General features: G+C 53.0%; 6 protein-coding genes across 6 annotated transcripts; 5 read left to right on the forward strand and 1 right to left on the reverse strand.

Annotated features, from left to right (window-relative positions):
• Nucleotides 1–2291: 2291 nt before the first annotated feature.
• Nucleotides 2292–3053, reverse strand: J4E86_001990 (uncharacterized protein; the record flags this gene model as incomplete). The annotated part of the gene is made up of 2 exons (XM_051442553.1): nucleotides 2292–2786; nucleotides 2841–3053. The coding sequence occupies 2 exons, from the start codon at nucleotides 3051–3053 to the stop codon at nucleotides 2292–2294; spliced, it is 708 nt and encodes a 235-aa protein (XP_051306141.1).
• Nucleotides 3054–4227: 1174 nt separating this feature from the next.
• Nucleotides 4228–5613, forward strand: J4E86_001991 (uncharacterized protein; the record flags this gene model as incomplete). Its single annotated transcript, XM_051442554.1, has 2 exons — nucleotides 4228–4822; nucleotides 4871–5613. 2 exons carry the CDS (start codon nucleotides 4228–4230, stop codon nucleotides 5611–5613), a joined length of 1338 nt encoding a protein of 445 aa, XP_051306142.1.
• Nucleotides 5614–8593: 2980 nt separating this feature from the next.
• TEF1 (translation elongation factor EF-1 alpha) lies at nucleotides 8594–10472 on the forward strand (the record flags this gene model as incomplete). Its single annotated transcript, XM_051442555.1, has 6 exons — nucleotides 8594–8598; nucleotides 8713–8783; nucleotides 8840–8895; nucleotides 9120–9239; nucleotides 9292–9307; nucleotides 9367–10472. 6 exons carry the CDS (start codon nucleotides 8594–8596, stop codon nucleotides 10470–10472), a joined length of 1374 nt encoding a protein of 457 aa, XP_051306143.1.
• Nucleotides 10473–11252: 780 nt separating this feature from the next.
• Nucleotides 11253–12908, forward strand: J4E86_001993 (uncharacterized protein; the record flags this gene model as incomplete). Its single annotated transcript, XM_051442556.1, has 2 exons — nucleotides 11253–12783; nucleotides 12841–12908. The coding sequence occupies 2 exons, from the start codon at nucleotides 11253–11255 to the stop codon at nucleotides 12906–12908; spliced, it is 1599 nt and encodes a 532-aa protein (XP_051306144.1).
• A 1243-nt stretch (nucleotides 12909–14151) lies between these two features.
• On the forward strand, nucleotides 14152–17800 carry J4E86_001994 (uncharacterized protein; the record flags this gene model as incomplete). Its single annotated transcript, XM_051442557.1, has 3 exons — nucleotides 14152–14369; nucleotides 14446–17450; nucleotides 17502–17800. 3 exons carry the CDS (start codon nucleotides 14152–14154, stop codon nucleotides 17798–17800), a joined length of 3522 nt encoding a protein of 1173 aa, XP_051306145.1.
• A 2202-nt stretch (nucleotides 17801–20002) lies between these two features.
• J4E86_001995 (uncharacterized protein) lies at nucleotides 20003–20740 on the forward strand (the record flags this gene model as incomplete). Its single annotated transcript, XM_051442558.1, has 1 exon — nucleotides 20003–20740. The coding sequence occupies one exon, from the start codon at nucleotides 20003–20005 to the stop codon at nucleotides 20738–20740; it is 738 nt and encodes a 245-aa protein (XP_051306146.1).
• Nucleotides 20741–23251: the final 2511 nt, after the last annotated feature.

Below are 23251 nucleotides of genomic sequence, written 5' to 3' on the forward strand. Positions count from 1 at the left end.
TTTTCGTCAAAACGTGAATCTCATGCCCCCTGCTGCGATCCGGACACCTGTCGCACACCCTTACACACAACATGCGTATATCGACGGGACGATACTGCATCAGCAACATCTCCCTTCCGCCTTCGCTCGACGGCTGGCTGTGAGTAGCCTGCTCCCGCCGCAGCCCAACGACTGCGACGCGCGTCCGCCGAGCGAATAAACCTCCCCATCACGAACGCTTATCTGAAACCCTCGTATAGGATTGGTTCCGTGTACTCTTATTCGGTATCTTCTTATGACACAGCGACCGTAAGCCTTCGGCGTTTGCGACCCGCGCGCCATGCGTTTCTAGTGCGCCTTCCCGTGTACGGGAGCGCTGGGAGATACAACGGCCCGGTTGTTTCAAAGCGCCTCATTCGCACTCAACAAGTCGCTGTAGTTCATCCATAGACATCGATGCTGGCGCGCCTTCATGCTGCACTGCACAACGCTCCTCCAGTCACTGTAGCTCTACTGCAATTCGGACGATGTGAGGAGATCCGAAGGTGCGCGAACACCCAGATCGCGGCTGAATACGGTGCATGAAGAGAACGGAAGGCTTGCAGCTGAGCGAACAGATATGTCGATCGTCCTTCAAGTCTGGACAAGACTTCCGCGTCGCGATGCTTGTAGATGTACATCGTGCTGACGGGGTACGTATGTTAGTCTGCACTGCTTACGTATGGGCAGTGTCAACTCCGTTGACTGGACCTCAACAAACGCCATTATCGTAGGAATACGTAGTTCATGATGCCAGAGAGGCATCCGAGCAAGTCCAGCTTGCAGCTGGCAAGGGTGATAGATCCCGATCTTGAGCTGGTGTAGCTGCAGCTACCTGTGACCGGGTACTTCACAAAAACCTACTATCATCTCACATCACCACGGTATCGGGCAGTTACGTACCTTTGCATCTTCCTCAGAAGGATCCGGAGCAACGCATCGACCCTGTAGATGTTTGCGCAATTACTCCCGCCTCATGTTGTCATCTCGCATTGACCTCATAGGCATGCATCCAGATTCACAGCATTCCATTCCTAATCAGTCCCCAAACATTTCAAATCTCCAACAGCGGCTTCTCCACTCGTAGACTTCCAACGATCGCAAACGATGCCTGTATGCGTCCGGACTTCGTCATACCGGACTAAAGTCGAAAGTCGTATCCAGTACACAAAAGAGCTGGTAGAAGTATGATTGGAAGATCAGACTTACCCGTCTTGGAAAAACATCATAACACCCCTTCTATCACTACACCTCCTCAGCAACCGGCTCTTCATCAAACCCCGCCTCTAGACCCCCATCGAATCACACAGTTCCTTCAGGATCCAGACCTGACCTTCAGCACGAGCCGTCCTGCATGTCCAACGTCCGCATTCCCCATCCGTGCACCTCCCGAGCCTTCACATGCACAGATAAGGTTCCCATCCAACCACAACCCTACTGCTGCGCCTCGGAAATTTTATCATGTCTTTGTCAGATGCTCGTGATAACTGACGTTCGTATGACGCTTGGCTAATATTGAAGGATTGCCCACGAGGATGAAAGAACAGAGCAGGGGCCTTTGTCGCTTAACCAGTTCAACCAGCAACGGATGTTGTCGAGGTCCAGAACTTCTGCCTTCTTACACACCGCACATCACGCAAATCGTCCGTTACCGTCCTTAAAATCACAGCCCACGAGTATCCTTCATGTGCGACACACGGCAAATGAAGAAAACACCCCGTCGCCATCTGTGCGTCCCCGCTGCATGCGAATATACGCCGTGCGAGCGCACGGATGGGGGAATGCAATATAAGAAGAGCCGGCGCGAGCAGGTTTCTTGCTACCTGGCTCAAGAAAATGCTCCGTCGCTACCACTATTTGAGAAAACGGTTATCGCGTGCGCGGGGCGGGGTTGCTTCATTTAATGCTGATAACACGCGCATGACGTTGTGGGGTGAGGTATATTGCTCTGCTGAAGCGAGGTTTGTTGGACTGGGGAGGTGTTGCGGTAGCGAAGACACGTGGTGGGTGTGGCTGTTGGATGGGGTTGATGTGATAGGGAGTGATCCGTGATTCTGAAGTAACTTTCAATCGCGTAATTCGTAGTGTTGGACAATTCACTTGATAAACAACATCTTGCAGGCAGACTGTGAATGAGTAAGTGGCGTTCTTAGCTATGCGGTAGTCGAATGCGGAAGAAGACCGTGGATACGAGTGACACTATCGCTATAGCAGTTATCCAACCCAAAGAAATCTTGGTAGAATCATTCCTTCGTCGCGTCTTTTCGTGCGCATCAAACTGCTTCCGGGCTCTCATGCGTGGCAGCGTCCTCCATCTCGAACCTCCTTTGTATTCCCTCCCAGCCTTTCGTCACCACTTCGGCCATAACGCGACCCATACTGCCTTCCTTCCCTAGCGTTTCCATTGCCTCCTCCACGCTCACGAGATGACTCTCATACGTGACTTCCAGTTCATCTACCCCCGTGTTCTCATGATGTCTTGGCTCGTATCCCTCAGGTTCTTGTTTTATCCTTTCGCGTAGAGAGAGGTTCTGAGGGTATGCTGGTGGCGGTTTGTATACTGCGCCGGCTTCCGTCTCAAGCAGGGTCTCGAGGTTTGGAGGAAGCGTCTCGGCGATGTACCAGTAGATTATGTATTGTCGCGTACCGAGAGGCATGAGTTGCATAGAGACTGGTTCGGCAGTCTGTGGGGAAGCGTGGACGCGTGGGTGGGCTTGTGGTTGCCGATGTACGGTGGGTAGAGGGAGAAGACGGTTACGGTAGCCCGACTGGTCGCGCGATTAGTAGATATCCTGCTGCAAGCATCTATTCATGTCGCGTACCTCTTCATATCCTTCTCTTTCTGCGCCCGTGCCGCTCTCTTCACCGGCGTCGCGTCTGCCCTTGGGAAGGAAGTAGAACTTTCGTCCTCGGTGGACGCAACTGCATATCACCACACGACTCGTCGCGAGGTGAAAGATCGCGACGCCGCCTCCGACTACAAACTGGTTGCTGTCGTAGTGCGCGGTGTATATCTCAGTCTTACTTGTAGACATTGTCGGTCTTGGTGGTTGAGGCTGAGGAGTGTATGTTCTGGATGGAAGGAGACCACACATGGGAATTGCGGAAGTAGCTCCTGCTTGAAGGGCTGCTTTCAGGTTATAGCGCTCTTACCTTGCGCCAGCGAGCGGCCTCTTTGGTGTGTGACGGCCATGATGGATGCTGTCATGGTAGGTGCCTAAGTTACGTGCGTCGAATTGAAGGAGAGGTATGGTGGGGCTAGTGACGTTTGGCTGTACATGAAGAGGAGCCCCGCGCTTTAGCGCCATCGCACAATCTTTCCATATTTTGTGTATATCAATACAAAATTTGGCAAGTTCTCCATCAACAGTACAACTGGCCTAATGGCCCAATGGCAAGGCGCTTGACTACGATTCGTTCCATATCAAGAGATTCCAGGTTGTAAGTAGCTCCCAGAGTCCACGTTCGAATACCGTCGCTAACGCCAAGAAAAGCGACCCCTGGTTAGGTCACACAGCAGCTCGCAAGAGCATTCTTTTTTGCTTTTGCACGAGATGCATAGGCAGCTTCTTTTTACCTGCCCGCGTGTTGCTTCTACGAAGAAACGTGGTGGGCGGATGCTCTTTTTGCTTAGCTCTGCTGCTACCTCACCCAGGAACGCGCATCTTAAAGAATTCCTCAACTCAATTAATATTAAAGCAGCTACAACGTCACAAAGCCCAGAAGTGCTCCTTCTATTTTTTCTAGCCTCCTCGTAAGGCTAGTTTGTCAAGGCACAACATAAGTCTACTCTCGGTCTCTACTTAATTGTGTACCATCGCAGCGTCCCGCAAACTCAGGAACCACGCGTATTATGGTTTGTAATGTGATCAGTATACCCGGAATGAGGGGAAGGCGGGTACGTACCATGTCGCACTCCTTGGCGGCGAGACCGGATCAGGAAGCTGGTGATATCCAAGGCATCTCAACGTCTCGGCGTCTTCTTGGCTGCCGTTGAACGACACTCCGCATACTCGTTATGAACCAAGCGCCGGATGTCATGGCGATATCTCTATGCGAAACTGCGAGATGAACTCGAACCGTTGCATCATCATTTGCTTGGCCTTCATCGCACGATAAGGTTCTGACAGCATCAATGGACAGGTATATAACATCTTCGGACTGACCGCGGAGGCTACTTGTCAGCAATGAACTCGACTTTTGTACATCATGAAGTGGACAAAAGTGTTGCTCGCCGCTCAATTGGCTGCAGCGACTCCCTTCCAGCCTCGCGACAGCTCTGTGACGCGCACTGCTAAAGCCAGCTACGATGGCTACCACGTCTATTCCGTCACCCCGTCTTCTGCTGACGAGGCTCGTGATCTCGGAAAGCGCTTCTCCCGATACCACACTCATCCCATTCGCGACACCCTGTCCATCGCTATTCCACCCGAAGAGGTCGACTCCTTCAACGCTCTGGGTCTGAAGGCTCGCCTCGTCAATTCCGATCTGGGCCACTACATACGCGCGACTGATAAGGAAGCTGTATACAAGAGGGGCCTACACAAGCGTGGAGAGTTGCCAGATCTCTCTTGGTTTGACACCTATCATCCGTATGCCGACCATCTCCAATACTGGGACGATCTAGTCAAGGCATTCCCCAAGAACTCGAAAAAGTTTCCAATCGGACAGAGCTACGAGAACCGGACCATTTGGGCATTCCATCTGTATGGAGACGAGAAGAAAGGGTACGGAAAGCAGGAAGAGAAGCCAGTCATCCTTTGGCATGCGACAGTCCATGCCCGAGAGTGGATATCGACCATGGGTAAGATGGTGCATCGCTACTCATGTGAATATTAGCTAATCGAAATAGTGATTGAGTACCTGGCCTACCAACTGATCGACGGTTATAAGAAGGGTGATGGCAATGTGACCACCTTCCTGGACTATTACGACTTCTACCTGGTTCCCTTTCACAACCCCGATGGCTTCTTGTACACGCAAACTAACGACCGTCTATGGCGCAAGAACCGTCAGCCACGCCCAAACATCAACACTACCTGCCTTGGTACTGACGGCAACCGCAACTGGAAGTACGAGTGGGATGCTGAGCCACCAGAGGGTGGGTCAACACCTGATCCTTGTGGCCAGACATACCGCGGAGAAGCACCAGGTGACACGCCTGAAAACCAAGCCATGGACAGTCTTTCAGCTCAGTTGTCGCAAACAGGCGCTGGTATCCGGTCGTTCATCGACTTCCACTCGTACGGCCAGCTCATCCTCACTCCCTACGGCTTCTCGTGCGACCCGCTGCCGGAAACTCTTCCTCGCATGCTTGAGGTTGCTGGTGGTACGGCGAATGCTATCATGGCTGCTAGCACGAAGAACAGCACGTATGAGTTTGGTCCTGGATGTCAGATCCTTTACTTCTCAACCGGTAACTCGAGAGACCACCACTATGCTGTGCATGGCGCGAACCATTCGTGGACGATGGAGCTGAGTCCTCAAGACCAAGCAGGTGGCGGCTTTGTCCTGCCACCGGAACTTATCTGGCCGGTTGTCAAAGAGCAATGGGCTGGACAGCAGTGGCTTTTGAATGACGTGTGGGTAGACTAGTTGTAGGTACTGGAGAACTGGATGTAGCTACAGTGATAAGATGGCTATTGGGGTCTAGTGCCCAATCTATTTAAGATGCGACAACGGTAGTCTCACAACCTACAAAGCAACAACATCATGATATGAAAGTCTACCACATATCTCACGAGGCCGTACGCTTCAATGAAACTCGATCACTAGCCTGCAACACCACAAAACGCGGTAGCTACATGCAGTTCACGATGAACGTGTGTGGGAAAGCCAAATCGAAGTAGTCAAGATGTATTCAAACTCTCTCGATGCTGATTCTAGCCTCACTACTAGCCGCCTCGGTGAAGTCTTGAATGAACGGCGTAAGTCTTTTGACGAATGGATCGCCTTTCCAAGTCTGTCCAATGTATGTCGAGCCAATCATTGTTCTTTCGAAGACTCTCGCAATGACCGCTCCGCAGACGCTGCCGCCGTTCGATACTGTTCGTCCGACGCAAGTACGGTAAGATAACAAAGGGCCACCGTATTCGGCACGATTGGTCCAGAAGTCTGAAACCCGACGCTATTTGAATGCAGTACAGTAGTTGACACGGTTGGAAATGTTTCAAGTATTGCTATTACTCCGGCGATTAGACAGTGGAGTAGCGAGCCTTGGCTGTAAACATTTGCAGGATCTGGGGGTATTGCTACCAATCTACCGACTAGCTATTCTGATCGACGAGTTCGCTGTAGCCGTTCATGGCAAATGCATTATGAGCGGAAGAGGCTATCAGCGTGGCGACGAATGTATTGGCGGTATAATGTATTCCATAGAACATGACCCGGAGTCGTTGCAACGGCTGCAAGGCGCACAATGTGACCGCAGGTACGGCCTCAATGCCGGCGGAACGCTATGCTGCCGCATGCAGTAGCGTATGGATGAGCAAAGTGCTTGAGTTCTTTACTATAAGCCCATCGGGTAGTGGTTTCATGACTGTATAGTTTCAGAGCGCAGAACATGATGGAAGAAGCTTGTGTGTAGAGAGAGAGTTTACTAGTCTCAGTGTAAATAGAATGGGATGTAGAAGCACGAGTTATATACTGGCCTAAGAGTTGTGGATACTTGGTACAGCCTAAGAATCGTGAAAAGTGTCCTTGTTTGGACATGTGTGTAGCATGTTGCGTGGCATCCAAGCCTTGGGCGTGTGAGCCTTACCCAAGGATACTTCCAAAGAGTGTGCGACGATTGCCTTGACCCTCTGTCTTCCCGCCATGGAGCCGATGCAGCACTCTGATACTTGCGGATTATAACCAGTGGAAGCAGCGAATGAGCAGGACGCATATCCACAACGCTTCCCCAACCTACTATGCGTAGAGGATGATAGCATTTCCGGCAAGGTCTCCTCACCTCGATCAAGGGACAAACTAAACACCCTGAAGCCTACAATGACGCTGCATCCGCTCTTTTGCGTATTGTTGTCTTAATGTAGGCCTCATGCCTATTCGCATTCTCCTTGTACGAAGTGTGCTCTCCATCCAGAACAAGGAGTGCTTCTCTCTCGTCCTGTTGTATTGTATGGATACGCGCGATCGTATTGAGAAGGTGTTGTAGGGTCGGCACGTTTCGTTTCGGATGCGTGGTGGGAAGTCGTGGTTCGGTGTCGTCAATGTGAGCGAGTGAGCCTAGAGAACGACGCAGCGTCAGTCCTTCGACAGCCTCGAAGCCTGGGTATTAGCTGTCGTTAGTTGCGTACTGTACCATATGAAATGCTATTGATGGCTTAGAAGGAAACAACCCAGAGTGACGAATATGTCGAATACGGCGAGGGTCAGTGCCTTCTGCGTATATCCAGCTTCTTCTGAGACTCATGGCCTCGCTTGAGAAGGAGAAATCTGAACAGGTCTGCAGCCTACATCAGGATGGAACCATGCAAAGTAGGTGTCGCCACACCAACGTAGGCTCCAGGGTGTTCAGATTTTCTCGCTCCTTGGGTAAGGTGGCCTGTGAAAACAAGCTGCACGTCGGGTCTTTGGGGACCAAGATGATCGGTGAGGCGTTGGAAGTCTACCATTCCTCGGATTCAGACTGAAACGCCTGTGCCATGTCTGGATGCCGATAGATCCCTTCGTAGCGGGGTTCCTTTGAGCAAGACCACTGAGTGATGTAAGGGGCAGTGGAATTTCCAACAGCGGTACGTCCGGCAAGGGGCGGCGTTGAACAGCTCAAAGGACGGTTCCACGATAGTTGGGTCCTCTGATACTGGGCGTCTGCGATAGCGCGTGTGAGTCAAACCAGACCCATTGTTCTGGCTCCATAAGCATCAATGCCCAAGGTAGCGGTAAAAGCAATAGAGGGAGTGGCTAGCAGCGGAGAAAGGAAATTGAACACGGTGGTGTGCATGATCTGGGCGGTACCATCGACAAGGCCACAATAGACTCCGCTTGTAGTGGGGCTGGGTACACGGTATGATGGCAATCTCAGTACCCCGCCAAAAGTTTTGCAGTGCGGCAAAAGTGACACCGAGGTGGTTTCAGCGCGAAGGCTGCATACTGGATTATTATTCCAGGTAAAGTGAATCGAGAATGAAGGTAACAATCGAGCCTTGTGCAAAAGCAAAAGCTGTAGCGCGTAGGTGACGCGGGTCAACTGGTACGAAAAGGGCTGATGGACAGCAATGACGATGCACCAAAAGGCTCGCGTGAGGCAACTGCGGCTGTGGCGAGCTCATGGTAGGCGGTCAGGGCGGTTGGAAGGGCTCCATGGCATGTGGGCCAATGAAGAGGACCCGTTTTGCCTCTTTCACAGTCGAATTCGTTGCAAGTGAAGGAGTTTTCGTAGCCCAACGGGGGGCTAGCGCCTAAAACTAGCACGGACCCACTCAGCCCTCCAAGTATATTAGCAACACCCAGCCCCTCCATCGCTCACTTTTTCTTCTTCGTCCAACTCATACCTTACACCGCGCGCTGTAAATCTGAGTATCAAACAACTTCCCCTCACCACCACCAAAGCAAACTACACAACACCGCCAACATGGGGTAAGTTATCTCCCCCGCCTTCTGCCTCAAGTCTCTGGAGCCTCAGCATCGCCCACTCCAGCAGCCTAGGCCGCCACCTCCATCCTCAGTACAGCTCACTAACAATGTCTGCAGTAAGGAGAAGATGCACATTAACGTGGTCGTTATCGGCCACGTCGACTCCGGAAAGTCCACCACCACCGGCCGTAAGCCCTCCCTCTCCGAACGACTGCGGGGTCACACAACTTACAATGGGATACAGACTTGATCTACAAGTGCGGTGGTATCGACAAGCGTACTATCGAGAAGTTCGAGAAGGTACGGCATCACTCTCCTTTCATATGGGCATCCGCGACCGTCCAGTGCACCTTTGAGCGCTCAGCCATTTCCGGCTTATCGCGATGAGGGGCATTTTTGGGTGGTGGGGTTGTGCGAACTTTTACGCGCTAGCGCTAGTCCGCATGCGGCTTTCGCGAACCCCAACACCATTACGCACATCCAATTTTCCCAATCCGGCTTCAGTCTGCTAACAAGCCTCACAGGAAGCCGCCGAACTCGGTAAGGGTTCCTTCAAGTACGCATGGGTCCTCGACAAATTGAAGGCCGAGCGTGAGCGTGGTATCACCATCGACATTGCTCTCTGGAAGTTCGAGACTCCCAAGGTATGTTCCGACTACACCAAGTTTTTACGAGACATTTACTAACAATATACAGTACTACGTGACAGTTAGTATGTGCATCCAGCGAACTCTCATCATGACGACCTTCAGCCGCTAACAATCTACTCAGTTGATGCCCCCGGTCACCGTGACTTCATCAAGAACATGATCACTGGTACCTCCCAGGCCGACTGCGCTATTCTCATCATTGCCGCCGGTACTGGTGAGTTCGAGGCTGGTATCTCCAAGGATGGCCAGACTCGTGAGCACGCCCTTCTCGCCTACACCCTCGGTGTCAAGCAGCTCATCGTTGCCATCAACAAGATGGACACCACCAAGTGGTCCGAGGAGCGTTACCAGGAGATCATCAAGGAGACCTCCAACTTCATCAAGAAGGTCGGCTACAACCCCAAGCACGTTCCCTTCGTCCCCATCTCCGGCTTCAACGGTGACAACATGATTGAGGCTTCCTCCAACTGCCCCTGGTACAAGGGTTGGGAGAAGGAGACCAAGGCCAAGGCCACTGGTAAGACCCTCCTCGAGGCCATTGACGCCATCGACCCTCCCAGCCGTCCCACCGACAAGCCCCTTCGCCTTCCCCTCCAGGATGTCTACAAGATTGGTGGTATTGGCACGGTGCCCGTCGGTCGTGTCGAGACCGGTATCATCAAGGCCGGTATGGTCGTCACCTTCGCCCCCGCTGGTGTCACCACTGAGGTCAAGTCCGTCGAGATGCACCACGAGCAGCTTGTCGAGGGTGTCCCCGGTGACAACGTCGGCTTCAACGTCAAGAACGTCTCCGTCAAGGAGATCCGTCGTGGCAACGTTGCCGGTGACTCCAAGAACGACCCCCCCAAGGGTGCCGAGTCCTTCAACGCCCAGGTCATCGTCCTCAACCACCCTGGTCAGGTCGGTGCCGGTTACGCACCAGTCCTCGACTGCCACACCGCCCACATTGCTTGCAAGTTCTCTGAGCTCCTCGAGAAGATTGACCGCCGTACCGGAAAGTCTGTTGAGAACTCTCCCAAGTTCATCAAGTCTGGTGACGCCGCCATCGTCAAGATGGTTCCCTCCAAGCCCATGTGCGTTGAGGCTTTCACTGACTACCCTCCCCTCGGTCGTTTCGCTGTCCGTGACATGCGTCAGACCGTTGCCGTCGGTGTCATCAAGTCCGTAGTCAAGGCCGACAAGGCTGGCAAGGTCACCAAGGCCGCCCAGAAGGCTTCCAAGAAATAAGCGCTCTCTTCTTGGGTTGCTTGTTTCTCTTCTTTCGTCTCTAGATACCTGGTTCTGGGGATGTGGTTGCTTCGGAAAAGCTGTGATGACTTTTGAAACGTGTCATGCATAACGGTCTGGGGTCCTGGCGTCGTCCTTCCATAGTTTCCATAATGATCTGAATGAAAACATGGGTGGGATATGAACAATAACACTTCTTCTGCATACGTGAGTGACTTGATGGTGTCTTGACTTACCCCTCCCTTGGCTGTCCTGCTTCCCTCGCATGACTTGGTTCACCCGTTTCATCCATCTTCGTTTAGATCCTCACCTGGCGTTGCTACAATTTGTGTCGGCTTCTACAAAATTATTGTTCAGCTAGACGCCTACATCAACTTGGAGACTGTCTAGTTGTTGAAAGACGATAGCATGTATGCGACTCGCGTTGTAGCCACTCTCTGTGCTCCAAGGATCAAGGCAGGTTTCGCCGCGGACTGTGGTGAGCTTAGTTGACCATGTGCCAATCATCCCGGGCTTAGAAGCACCTTGATCAAGAAAACCACTAGACACCCTGGTGCCTACTTTGACGTCGGATGATGTACTTTGCATGTTTTCATATCAATGTAGGCTGCAAAACTGTCCAGAATTTTTCGTTGTGGGAAGACATGCCGCGTCGATGGCTTCAAGGAACGACCCACTATTTTGGATTTAGCGCTGGCCATCACTTCCAAAGTTACCTACTAACCGCATGCAAGTCGCCATCGCTCTACGCTCTCACATTACAACCTCTCTAGAAGAGCAATGTCGGCAGACCTTTTTGCAGAATTTGGAGCAGACCCCCCTCCTAGTCAACAGCAATCGCAGCCTGCTGTCGCCAACAGAACAAATGCACCTGCTGCGTCGGACTTTAACTTCTTCAACGGCCTGAACAACGCATCGACTTTGGCAACACCGTCGCAGCAACCTCCGTCAACGAGCAATACTCAGAACTTTGGTACGACTTACGAACAAGCATCTACTGCCGAAGACAATGACGACTGGGGCGATTTTGAGGGCGGCTCATCTCTCGAGCCCGCTCCTGCCGCCAAACAAGATCCGTTCGCATTTGCACCACCCCCGGCCGCCCAACCGCAATCAAATGCATGGAACATCACCTCAAAAACCCACGATCCCTTTGAATTCACATCGCAACCATCTTCGCAGCCGCTAGAGCAGACATGGACTCGAGCGCCAATCGTGAAGGCCAAGAAATCAGCTGACCCAAGCGTTTTGTTCGACGCGGAGGATGATCTTGATGATGATGACGACTTTGGCGACTTCGAAGGCGAACAAGAGAGTAAGACGCAGTTCACAGCACCCGTGGCATCGTCTTCGGCGATTGTGGACCTACTTGGCGACATGAGCATAGCACAGGCTCAACCACCCAGCACGAGTAGTAGAGATACTGCTAACGCAAGTCGGGGTTCAAAGCTTCAAGCGACGACAAGTAAGAAACCTGGCACAGGCTTTGGTGCTGTGGCCAAACCAAAGCAACCCGTGCCGCCACCTGCAGTGGCTCAAGAAGATGACGGGTGGGATGAATTTGACGACTGGGAGGCGTCCATTCCTAGTAAAGCACCGAGCAAACCCGAAGCCGTGAAGTCGACTAGCAATGCCAAAATGAATGTCACACCAGCTCCGATACTTTCCCCTACAACAACAGATCCACAGGCAGGCGAACTACCTCCTACGAACGTGCCACCACCCGGCGTGTTGCTATCGCTTTTCCCTTCTCTCTTCGCCGAAGCACAGGAGAAGTTGTTCAAGCCCATGGCAGCCCAACCTTTGCCCATGCGAAACAAGCTACTGGCTGAGCCCGCGACAATTGCCTACCTTCAAGGCTATCTTATCCTCGGCAATGTCGCGGCGCACATCATAGCAGGAAGGAAACTGCGCTGGAAGCGTGACCAGCATTTGTCACAAGGCATGCGAATTGGCCCAGCGTCATCTCGAGCAACTTCGGGGATGAAGTTGACGGGCATCGACAAGGGCGAGAATATGAAAGAAGAGCGAGAGGTTTCCGATGTGGTCAGAAGCTGGAAAGAGCAGGTTGGGCGACTGCGACATGTCGTGTCTGGCGCAAATCAAATTAAGGCAGGCACTCTAGATCGTGGACCAGACTTGCAAGAGACGATGCCAGTTAAGACACTCAAGCAGTCCGAGGGTGGTATTCCTGCACGACAGCCCTGTATGCTGTGTGGATTGAAACGAGAGGAAAGAGTGACTGCAGCGGACATGGCCACGGACGATAGCTTTGGCGAGTGGTGGATTGACCAGGTCAACATGCATCGAGGTGTGTCTATGAAATGGCCGTGATGAAGACGATTGCTGACTATAGACTAGGCTGTAGGAACTTCTGGAACCAACATAAAGACACACTTCGACACCATTGATGACCTGAAGTCCCCGGACATCTAGGGTGAATGCATGGGTACAGCACACGGCATGCGCAGGATAAGTGTTCAGCCAATGGTGTCCTCCGGGGTATGCGGAGCTAATCACGGGTGGTCGCAACCTGCACGACTTTCTGCATGATGAGCAGAGAATTCAGAGGCCTCCATTGAACAAGTGACATCTGTTACTTTCCACATTCACTGTGCATATTGTTGCTGGGTGCCGGTAGTGTATGTAGTGTTGTTCAGGGCATGCTATGACGACATGAACGTCGGCTAGATTGGCGGAACGTTTGCTCTTTGCGCAAAGCGATGGAAGAGGCGGCAGAGCAGCACATGTCAGAAGGAAGGCTAGCGGAGGCTTGTCGGACGGATGATGACAGGTCCGGCTGGGGAAGCTTGTGGGACAAGTGGGATGCGCCGCAAGAAGCATTGTACATGGCAAGCATGGTAGACACTAGGTTTCAGCTGGGCAAAGCAGATTTGGAGTCTTGTGCAACCTTGACATCTAGCGTGCCATGAGGTAGGTCTGGAGTATGATGATGGTGTCCCGCCCCGGTCTATGGTAGATCAGATCTCTGGTAGCGTCGAGGGCGGGTGCATCGTCTGTGCACTTCGCGGGGCCAGCGTAGGCGCAATGCAAATAACGCCGCTGCCGTCTCAAGTCGCATCCATAGTGCGGGCGACGTAACTACATGCCATTCACTGTACACGCCCACTGATCACCGTTGACTCTAGTCCGCTCCACGCGTCGTATTTCTTACTGAACAGCCGCTTCCGTCGCAGGTGATATCCGACCCAAGCCCCATCAGCCCTGCATTCCCCGCCAAAGCCTTTGCACCACCGCCCGCCCGCGCATCTTGCACCCGTACCCCAGAAGCGATACCGCCGCCGCCCCCAACGCGACACCGGGTCAGTACACATTGACTTGTGTGCCTGTAGACCAAGACTGGCCCTCTCGTCGTCATTCGCTGCGCTTAGTCTTACCGAGCCGAGACTTGTGCCCAGGCCTGGGAACAGGCGCTCGTACGCCTCAGGGAATGAGCAGGCCAAATGATCATGGTACGTCAAGTGACCCTCTGCCCCGAGTCGTGATGCCCGCGACTGCCTCCACGGCGTCTGCCTCTGCCGCCGGCGAGATATGGCCCGCTTTGTAAGCTTCACCGCTCAATGCACCCGTGGACTGCGAGAGGAACGGCACCGAGCTGCTGCAGTAGATAATAGACACCCGCCTTGCCTGCCACCTGGACCACCTGCTGCTCTTCTGCATGGATCTGCTTGCTGACGCCCTCACCCCGCCAGGCTCTCTACCAGAAGAAGCACCCTTCGACTCGTTCGCACAGTCGCAGCACCTCTCCGAATATGCCCCGCTGGTCAAGACGAAAAGCACATCCAGCCTGCTGAGCTGGCGGACGGGGCCGCCGCCACCGATCGACACGGCCAAGCGCCTGAGCATCGATGCAGGGCAGCTGGACCGCATGGCCAGGTGAGTGCAACGTGCGAGAGGCTGGGCAGGCAGGAGCTTCCTCCGCTTCGTGGCTAACGGCTGACACATGCTCCAGGTCGCCCATTGTGTCTGAGCATGAACACGGCCTAGGCTCTTCAGGCCTGCGTCGCATTCGCCAACAGCCAGGCCCACGGCAGCTGCAGACGACCCAGCGAGCCGCTTCGTTGAACATCGCTACTCCGCCAGTGTCGAGGCACCCCTCAGAGTCCACGCCCACAGCGCCCGCGTCACCGACCTTCGCCTTTGGCGAGGACCTCACTCGTTTCCCCTCAGAGTCCCTGCACTCGTTCTCCTTCGCGACCCAATCCGAAGAGTTTATACACAACCGCCAGAATGTTTTGAAGCGCTCCATTGAGTTCATGCGAGACAGGCTCGGCTGGGCTGCGACCAATCCCGGCATAGCCAACGCTCAAGCCAAACTCAGCGGCGATCAAGAAGTGCAGAGCATGATGGAGCTCCTGACCCGGGCAAACCTCATAGGTCAAGACGGCACAGGAGCCCATGGGCTGGGTGCTTTGGGCCCAGTGACAGGACCCGCCGACATGTCTGGCGAGAATCCATTCGAGAAGGGATTCACAGTCGATCGATCAGCCAGCCCAGAGAGCATGCTCGAAGCAGCGAGACCCCCAGTACACAGGGCGACTACAATCGACGTAGCCGATAACAGCAGCACGTCAGACTCTCGAGAGGGACGAAGCTCATCGAGTACCGATTTGACCTCCGACGCGTCGAGCACACGCGTAGCGGCCGCCTCTCCACCTCCACCCTCCTCGCAGCCTGCACGACCCCAACGGGCCGCACTAAAACGTACCCTCACCGACGTCGCGCCTCTTACGATACAAAGTCAGCTCCACGATGCCCTTGCACAGCCATACCGGGTCGGAGACCAGGAGAAGATCGGAGACCTCGTTTCTCCTGCGAGCATACCGACTCTGCCACCAAGTTTCAGCAATGCACCAGGGCCTCACTCTGCGGGCTCAGCGCCGCATGGACACGGAAGTCGACACGCTCCAGCAGCACAGGCCATCTTTACGACCGAGACAGACACGCCGTGGACTATCACATCCGCAAACGACTTGGCATGCTTGGTATTTGGAGTAACAAGGGCGGAGGTCCGTAAGCTGGGCATCCTCGAGGTCGTGCGTGAGGACCGCAGGAAATGGCTCGAGAGCAAGCTGAAGGATCCTGAAAGTGGCTCGAAGAACGCGCCGGCTGGAGTATCGGCTGCCAACAACAATCTCAAGGTCGGCAGCGGTGTCACAGCGCGGTTACTGAGCAAGGCTCCATCACGAGTGACAGCCGCGAGGAAAGCACAAACGGACGACGGCAGTGGATCCTCCTACTACAACGCGAAGAAGACCGGCAAGCTTAACCACGAACACAAGGGCTCAAGGGGCGTCCTACTCTGTGGAGACGTTATTCCGATACAGAAACGCGACGGCTCGACTGGGTCGGCCAGCTTGTGGGTCAAAGAGAAGCGGGGCAGTCTCATATGGGTGCTTGAAGAGATCGCCGAAGACGTTGTGTACATCACGGTCGACGAAACAGGCTGCGTATCCAAGGGCTGGGGCGCAACGGAAGCTGTCTTCGGGAGCGATCGGTTACGGAGGGGCATGGATCTCAAGCGTCTCATACCAGGTATACCACGACTCCGAGGAACAAACACTGGAGTACTAGACTACGACTCCATTGACGAGTTCCGCAGCTACACAGCTCGCACGTCGAACAGCATCAATATACCCGTGACTGTGGAAGCCTTGCCTGGCGAACCTACCTTCCGCATATCTAGCTTCCCTCACATCGCCGGCATCATTGTCCTATCGTCCGACGACCTCAAAATTACGAGTTCCAATTCCGTGTTCTCCGCGGCTCTGTTTGGGCAGCCGCGACCTGAAGGTATCCACGTCAGCAAGCTCATACCCGCGTTCGACAGAATTCTGCACGTCATGACAGACGAGGACAAGATAGAGCTGGTTGACGGGATCGTTATTCCCGAACACAGCTTTCGTCGCGCACGAGCCCTGCTCGCAATGCGGGAAGGTAGTGCAGATGCCGCAGCCATCTTCCTGCGACCAAGTGGTCTGCCAGCCTTACATCGCGACGGATCAGAGATAATGGTTGACGTGCAAATGCGAGTTGTGAAGAGCGAAAAGTCACCCCGATTTGATGAGAATGTCATTGAAGAGGAAGATGGGTCATCGAAACCAAACAAGGGTCCAGAGCTGGTCTACGCTTTGTGGATAACATACTCCAGGCAACTGCACGCTGCGAACCACGGTATCGGTCCAGTGACTCCCCTTATGTCACGGCCACCCTCACCCCGCCAACCAGAGCCAGGCCAGTCCAGTTTCTCCGTGCCACAAGAACCCGAATCACATCAATCGCAAGGAACACCGCCTACAGTATCACTCCTCACACAGCAGATTCAAGAAGCCATGCGGCCTAATACTCCGCAACAATCTCAGAAAGGAGCCATGGCACCGCCGCCAGCACCTGCACAGGATGAGCCATCCCAGAAGAAGACTATCAATGATTTTGTAGTGTTGGAGGATATGGGCCAAGGCGCCTATGGGCAAGTCAAGCTATGTCGATACAAGAAGAACAGCAACAAGAAGGTTGTGATCAAGTATGTTACGAAGCGGCGCATCTTGGTCGACACGTGGACACGAGACCGAAGGCTTGGAACTGTGCCGCTCGAGATTCACGTCCTGGACTATCTCCGCCGCGACGGCTTCAAACACCCTAATATTGTGGAAATGGCCGATTTCTTCGAGGATGACATCAACTACTACATCGAGATGATACCGCACGGTCTACCGGGCATGGACCTCTTCGACTATATTGAGCTACGTGTCAACATGGAAGAGAAAGAGTGCCGTAAGATCTTTGTTCAGGTCGCAGAAGCGGTACATCATCTGCACACTAAAGCGAAGGTCGTGCATCGAGACATCAAGGATGAGAATGTCGTCCTCGACGGTGAAGGCAACATCAAGCTCATCGACTTTGGAAGCGCAGCGTACATCAAAAGCGGACCCTTTGACGTCTTTGTAGGCACAATTGGTATGTTTCCCGTCACTCTCGAATCCTTATTGTCATACTAACGATCTTCAGACTACGCTGCCCCGGAAGTCTTAGCTGGAAAAGCCTACCGCGGTAAAGAACAAGACGTCTGGGCCCTTGGCATCCTCCTTTACACCATCATATACAAAGAAAACCCCTTCTATTCCATTGACGAGATCATGGATCATGATCTCCGCGTACCGTGGGTCATGTCGGAAGAGAGCATCGATCTTGTGCGACTGATGCTAGATCGAAATGTGGAGAAAAGGATTACCATCAGCATGGTGCTCGAGCACCCTTGGTGCAAGGGCGCTGGTGCTGGCAGTGGGGTGGTTGGAGAAGCCGCTTGAGGGCCAAAACACATGGGAACGAATATATGGAACGACTTTACGATCTTTTGCATGCGGCTGGACTAGGAATGGTTATGGGATGGATAAGGTCAGGCGCACTGCTATAGAGCGCTTCTCCTTCTACTTCGAGTTACACACATCGTTCGCAAAATTGCGCCATAGCATTACGGCATTGTTTGGTAGAGCGAGAGATGGAAAAAATGAATACCCAAGATCTTTGTTTTTGCATATCATTGTTTGACAGGGGTTGTTCTGTCTGAGAACACGGTGACGCGATAGCTCCCGGGCGCCGATTTGCGGGAGGCTGGTTCCTTCCCCGTGATGACGTCTGGTATCGGCGACGGGCGACTCCTCACTACGACCTCTAACGGATCTCATCCATGACACTAGATGCACTCGCGCAAACAGAAGTTCCATGGTCCATCAAATTCGTCACAAATAGTGCATACCGTCTGTCTGGATGCTTTCTGATGCGCACCGCCAGTACAGGTCAGCGCCACGCTCAGTATAGCGTGGCAAGCAAACAGTACAACCCTCCATGTACTCAGCCTCAGGCGAGGCTGAGGTACCTATCCTCCCTGTCCCGACAACGACAGGCCTCGAGCCAATAGCAAGGCAACGCCACAGTCGTGCCACACGTTAGGCGTCCAGCCCAAGCCACGAACACCCTGTATCTCAGAATAGATCGAGTGGTTGTCCTCGCGCGTCGTCGCGGAACGTGTCTCGTTATTTGTACTCGCGGTCCAGTCTCCACGTACTATTGACGGTATTGCGATAGATACTTGGCAACTAATCGTTGATTTGACGCACCCTAACATTAGTGTAGCGCTTCAACAAGATGTTATCCCAACCGCCTAAGAGTAAGGCCGCTAGTATATGGTCTTTTGATTCGGGGTACGGCTCAGGCACATTGGAAGATGATGAGGGGTTCCAGGTACAATCGTGCGCAATGTTGTGTGTTGCGCAATTATTAACGCTGAGCAGATCGACCAGTCTGGAAGCTCCACGATTCATGGAACGTTGCCTACGTACCTCAACCAGCACAATCAACCAAACCCTGGCGGACCTGTGAGCCTTGAACTGGTAGATGACATTCGCGCGAGAACAATCACCGACTCGACTAGGCCTCTGGCTACGGAAGTCGACGTGTTTACAGCGAAAGTTCGCACTAGTGACGAATCATTGCTGCCGACGCAGAGTGATGGTATCGATTGCCTCCGATGTCAGCTTTGGAACATCATCAACCCCGACGGGAACATTAGATGCGACGACTGCACGAGCGAAGGATTCGAGACGCTTGAAGCTATCCTAGGTACTGCTGAACTACCAAAGACGACGACGGCGGCACCTCGACAACATCCTATAAAAGCAACACCATCAAAGGAAATTCCCCGATCTGAGAGTACCACGCGATGTTCTGCATGTGAGATCTCGGCACTCATTCACCCAGACCAGCCCGTCAGCTGTGCTTCATGCACTCTACACACGGGTTTGCTGTCTCCAACTTCGTCAGACCAGCCATCAAAGGTCAAACGTTCTTGTGCCCGAAGGCCACCCACAAAGCTTGAGTCGCATGCGACGCGATGTCTGCAAGGATGGCTGAAAGAACACCGAAACGATCCGTATCCAGACACCGAGACCAAGCGTTCACTAGCCGAAAAATGTGGTATCACTGAGAAGCAGGTCAACACCTGGTTTACTAATGCGCGAGCGCGAAAAAGGGTCGTTGATACGAAATCACCTAACCCGGCCTCGGAAGATGAAGGGGCTCGGAATACTCGACTTTCTAGCGTAATATCCACAGCGCTGTCGCACCGAGACACCTCATCAGGCTTCGAGGCACCATCCGATCGTCGGTATTCGGTCACGTCTCATTACACAGGTGACGACTCCAGTCATACGAACACAACTACATCTAGGCGAGGCAAGAAGAAGGATTATGGCCAGTCTGTCAACGTACCTACTTCGGTCTCCAAAGCGCATTCGTTCGCATCCAAATCACAACTTCCATCTACCGATGATGTCGATAGCGAATCGCAGACGTGGCAGTGCACCTTTTGCTACCAACATATCGCGCGTAAATCCTGGCGCCGCCATGAGGAAACCCAGCATCGACCCAAACGAAAGTGGACATGCTTGCTCACTGGCCCTAGTCTCACCATATCGTCTCGTTCAGATGCGTCTACGTCGTGTGTGTTCTGCATGGCAGCGAACCCCAGCGACAAGCACTTCGCCGAATGCCACCGCGTAGCTGAGTGCATGGCCAAGGACGAAAGCGAAAGAACGTTTCTGCGACCCGATCACCTGCGTCAGCACGTCAAGAACTTCCACAAAGCGAAATTAGATGAGACCACCCGCGATCTCTGGAGACGAGAGGGCCTAGGTAATCATGCCGTGGTGAACTGGGTTTGCGGTTTCTGCGCAAAGGTGCTGAAGACTTGGGACGATCGTGAGACGCACATAGCATGCCACTTCAAAGATGGTTTAACAATGGCGGACTGGAAAGGGACCACAAGACAGGATTCTGAGGCGAGTAAGAAGAGGCCGACTTCGAGCGAAGGACGCCCGAAGGTGCTCTCGAAGTTGGCACGGACGCTTACTTTCCGATCATCGCGTGAGCAGCACCACTTTGAGTCGCAAAGTCAGGCAGCCGATGCTTTCGATACTGCACTGGCATTTACTCACGCGCCTGGATTGGATGCACCTCTGTTGCCGGAACTTGTTTTCGACGACTTCATGGCGGGTGTTGGTGATGTCGATTTCAATTACAGCGACAGGATTCTTACTGGCGCGTATGAACACAACCTTGCTTCTACTGGACGGCACGATTCCGCATTTCCAGACGAAGAAAATGCGGTGTTTGACTTTGGCGATCTGGCGGACGGGTTCGTCAACCAGGAGTTTGGGAATGGGGATGCCTTTGGGTTTTGGTATCAATAGGCCAAACCTTGGCTTGCGATGTTCAAAGTGCAAGAACAGGGTTGAAGCTCGGGTGTCTGTTCTACCTACCAGGAGCGCGATAGAGACAATGAATATCTCACAAACACGGCGACATTTATCTGCAAGCGAGATGCGTATATATGAGAATTAAGCCTGTGAAGCGTGTAGGCACTGCAGCCACCTGCCCACACCTTTCCACTAACCATGACGTAGCCTCGAACTTTTTTTGGCCTAGCCAGATTCAGAAAAGTTCCATCTAGCCGCATCGTCCGCACCACCCACGACATCCTCCATCATTAGAGTCAAGAATGTATCATCGCGTCGCGTTCCGCCGAAACACAACTATTGCGACGTGACTGTCCGCGTTTGAGTCACGAGAGATTGTCGTAATCACCTCTGCACAGATCTCCAGTCCTGTACCGGATGCTGTGCTACACTCGTCGACTTCTCTCCAATCGGCAAATCCACGTTGCAAGCTACTCGGGAGATAATACGATTTTACCAACGGCTACCTTCGTGTTACTTGCTGAGCAACGATGATATCGACGAGTCAGTCCCTGAAGAACATGGTTTGGGGTCTCTTAGCGCCCTGACTCCTCGCGCAATGTTGGCACGGCCTGTGGTTCGTTCCCATACTAGAAACGATGAGTCTTCCTAGCATACGAAATGAGGGAAAGCGTGACCTAAATGTAGGTGCAGAAAATGTGAGTAAATACTTATAACAGCAGTATCTCATTCTAGGTACAGCCTCCATGGCTTCTACAACACCAACACCGATGCCGACCTCAAGTGTCGTACCAAAGCGCTATTCCACGCAGCTCCAATCACCACTCTATCGCCTGCCTCGCGAAATCCGGGATCGAATCTATGAGTACTACCTGTCTGAGGAAGATGGATATCACTTCGATAGTTCGGTCAAGAAGTTCCTTTATCAGAGTCCTTCCACAACGCCCAAACCACTGGTGGTACGACTCGGTCTCCGTATCACTTGCCGCATCGCCAACGAGGAGATGAGGGATGTCGCATTTCCCCAGCTCAATTTTCATGGAACGGGTTCGATCGTTGATGACATTGGATACCAAGGGCTTCGTTCGCGAGCGGGCCGCTTCGAGTGCTGTATGTATCAGCATGAACTGGTCTGTGTCTTCAGCGCTAACACTTCGCCGTAGTACTCGGCTACGTTGAGAACCAGAAGTGCCGTATGCTTATACTCGTCGCGCAGCTCCTCCATCGAGAAGATTTTGATGTTCTGTTCGCGAGCTATCCTTCGGTGGAGACGTGGTATCGGCGGACTTTGCAAGAAGCAATGGCTGCGCAAAGCAACGGAGAATTTGCCAATCCTAGAGACCGTCGCGAGGATATCCGCAACCTGGATTTCAACGAAGCTCTGCACCACGCACTGATGCTTGTTCAGGCTCGACATCCCTCCAAATTTGAGGCTCTTGCCTCTACCACGTTTGGTATGCGGACATGCCCTATCCGAAATTATGCAATGGGAATGCCACAGCACAACATCTTCACGGAAGGTGCTTTTCCAGAGATACTTCACTGGCTGCCCGAGCTATGGTGCCTTCCAGAGGAGAATGAGTTGGCCAAGATTGAGGCTCTCATATGTCAGCCCACCGACCTGGACAACCCTTTGGTGAAAACGAAAGAGAACGGAACGCGTTGTTTCGATGGCATCACATGTCAGCTAGACGCGTTAGATCATCGGTGGTATTTCTCTGCTGCAGCTGTGGCAATCAACTTCTGTAAGAGAGGCAAAACCTCGATCAACGGCAGCACACTGATATGAACAGTACAACACTCTTCAAAGCAGCAGAGAGACTGTATGCGGACGATCTTCATCGATGAAGAGTTCAAGGCGGTGTCCCGTCCGGTTTCTCATGCGCGCGGTTTCATACCGTTCTGTCTGGAACATCCCAAGCTTCACATCGTCAGGCATATAGGTATCGTGAGAAACCTGCTCCCGGCTCTGATCGTTCAGAGGATAGATATACGAGATACCACAATCATGGGTAGTCATTGTCTAGACGTGATGGTCCCCTGGATCGAAGAAACGCTGTTTTTAGCGTCTTACGGGATGTCAGTACATTCTTTCCAGCTTCGTATCGACGGTCGCGGTACAGAGGCGGCAGAGGCTTGGAAATTACTGAAATACGTGGCGGCTACACAGGAGGCTTTACTCAGGCAGCGCAAAGCAAGCGGTGGTCCGCTCGAGCCTAGACCGGCACCGTTACACTATGCCGATTGTCTTCTTGGCGTCTGGAGTCTCCCAGCAGGGTTTGCACGAATGATTCGAGACATTGCAGAACGTAGATCTATGGTTTACTACGATGGGGAAGTTGGTGAGCTCTGGGATGAGGAAGAGTTCTTTCAGCAGCGAAAAGATTGGACAGATGATGACTGGGAAGAGGATTGGAAAGTGAAGGTCACATTTACGGAGGCTATCGCCACGGATTGCTGGCCTTCTATTTTCAACAAGTACAGTAACCGGTCTGAGGTTTGAGC

The sequence above is a fragment of the Alternaria arbusti genome (assembly GCF_024043155.1).
Source record: "Alternaria arbusti strain BMP 1465 chromosome Unknown scaffold_2, whole genome shotgun sequence".
Lineage (NCBI taxonomy): Eukaryota > Fungi > Ascomycota > Dothideomycetes > Pleosporales > Pleosporaceae > Alternaria > Alternaria arbusti.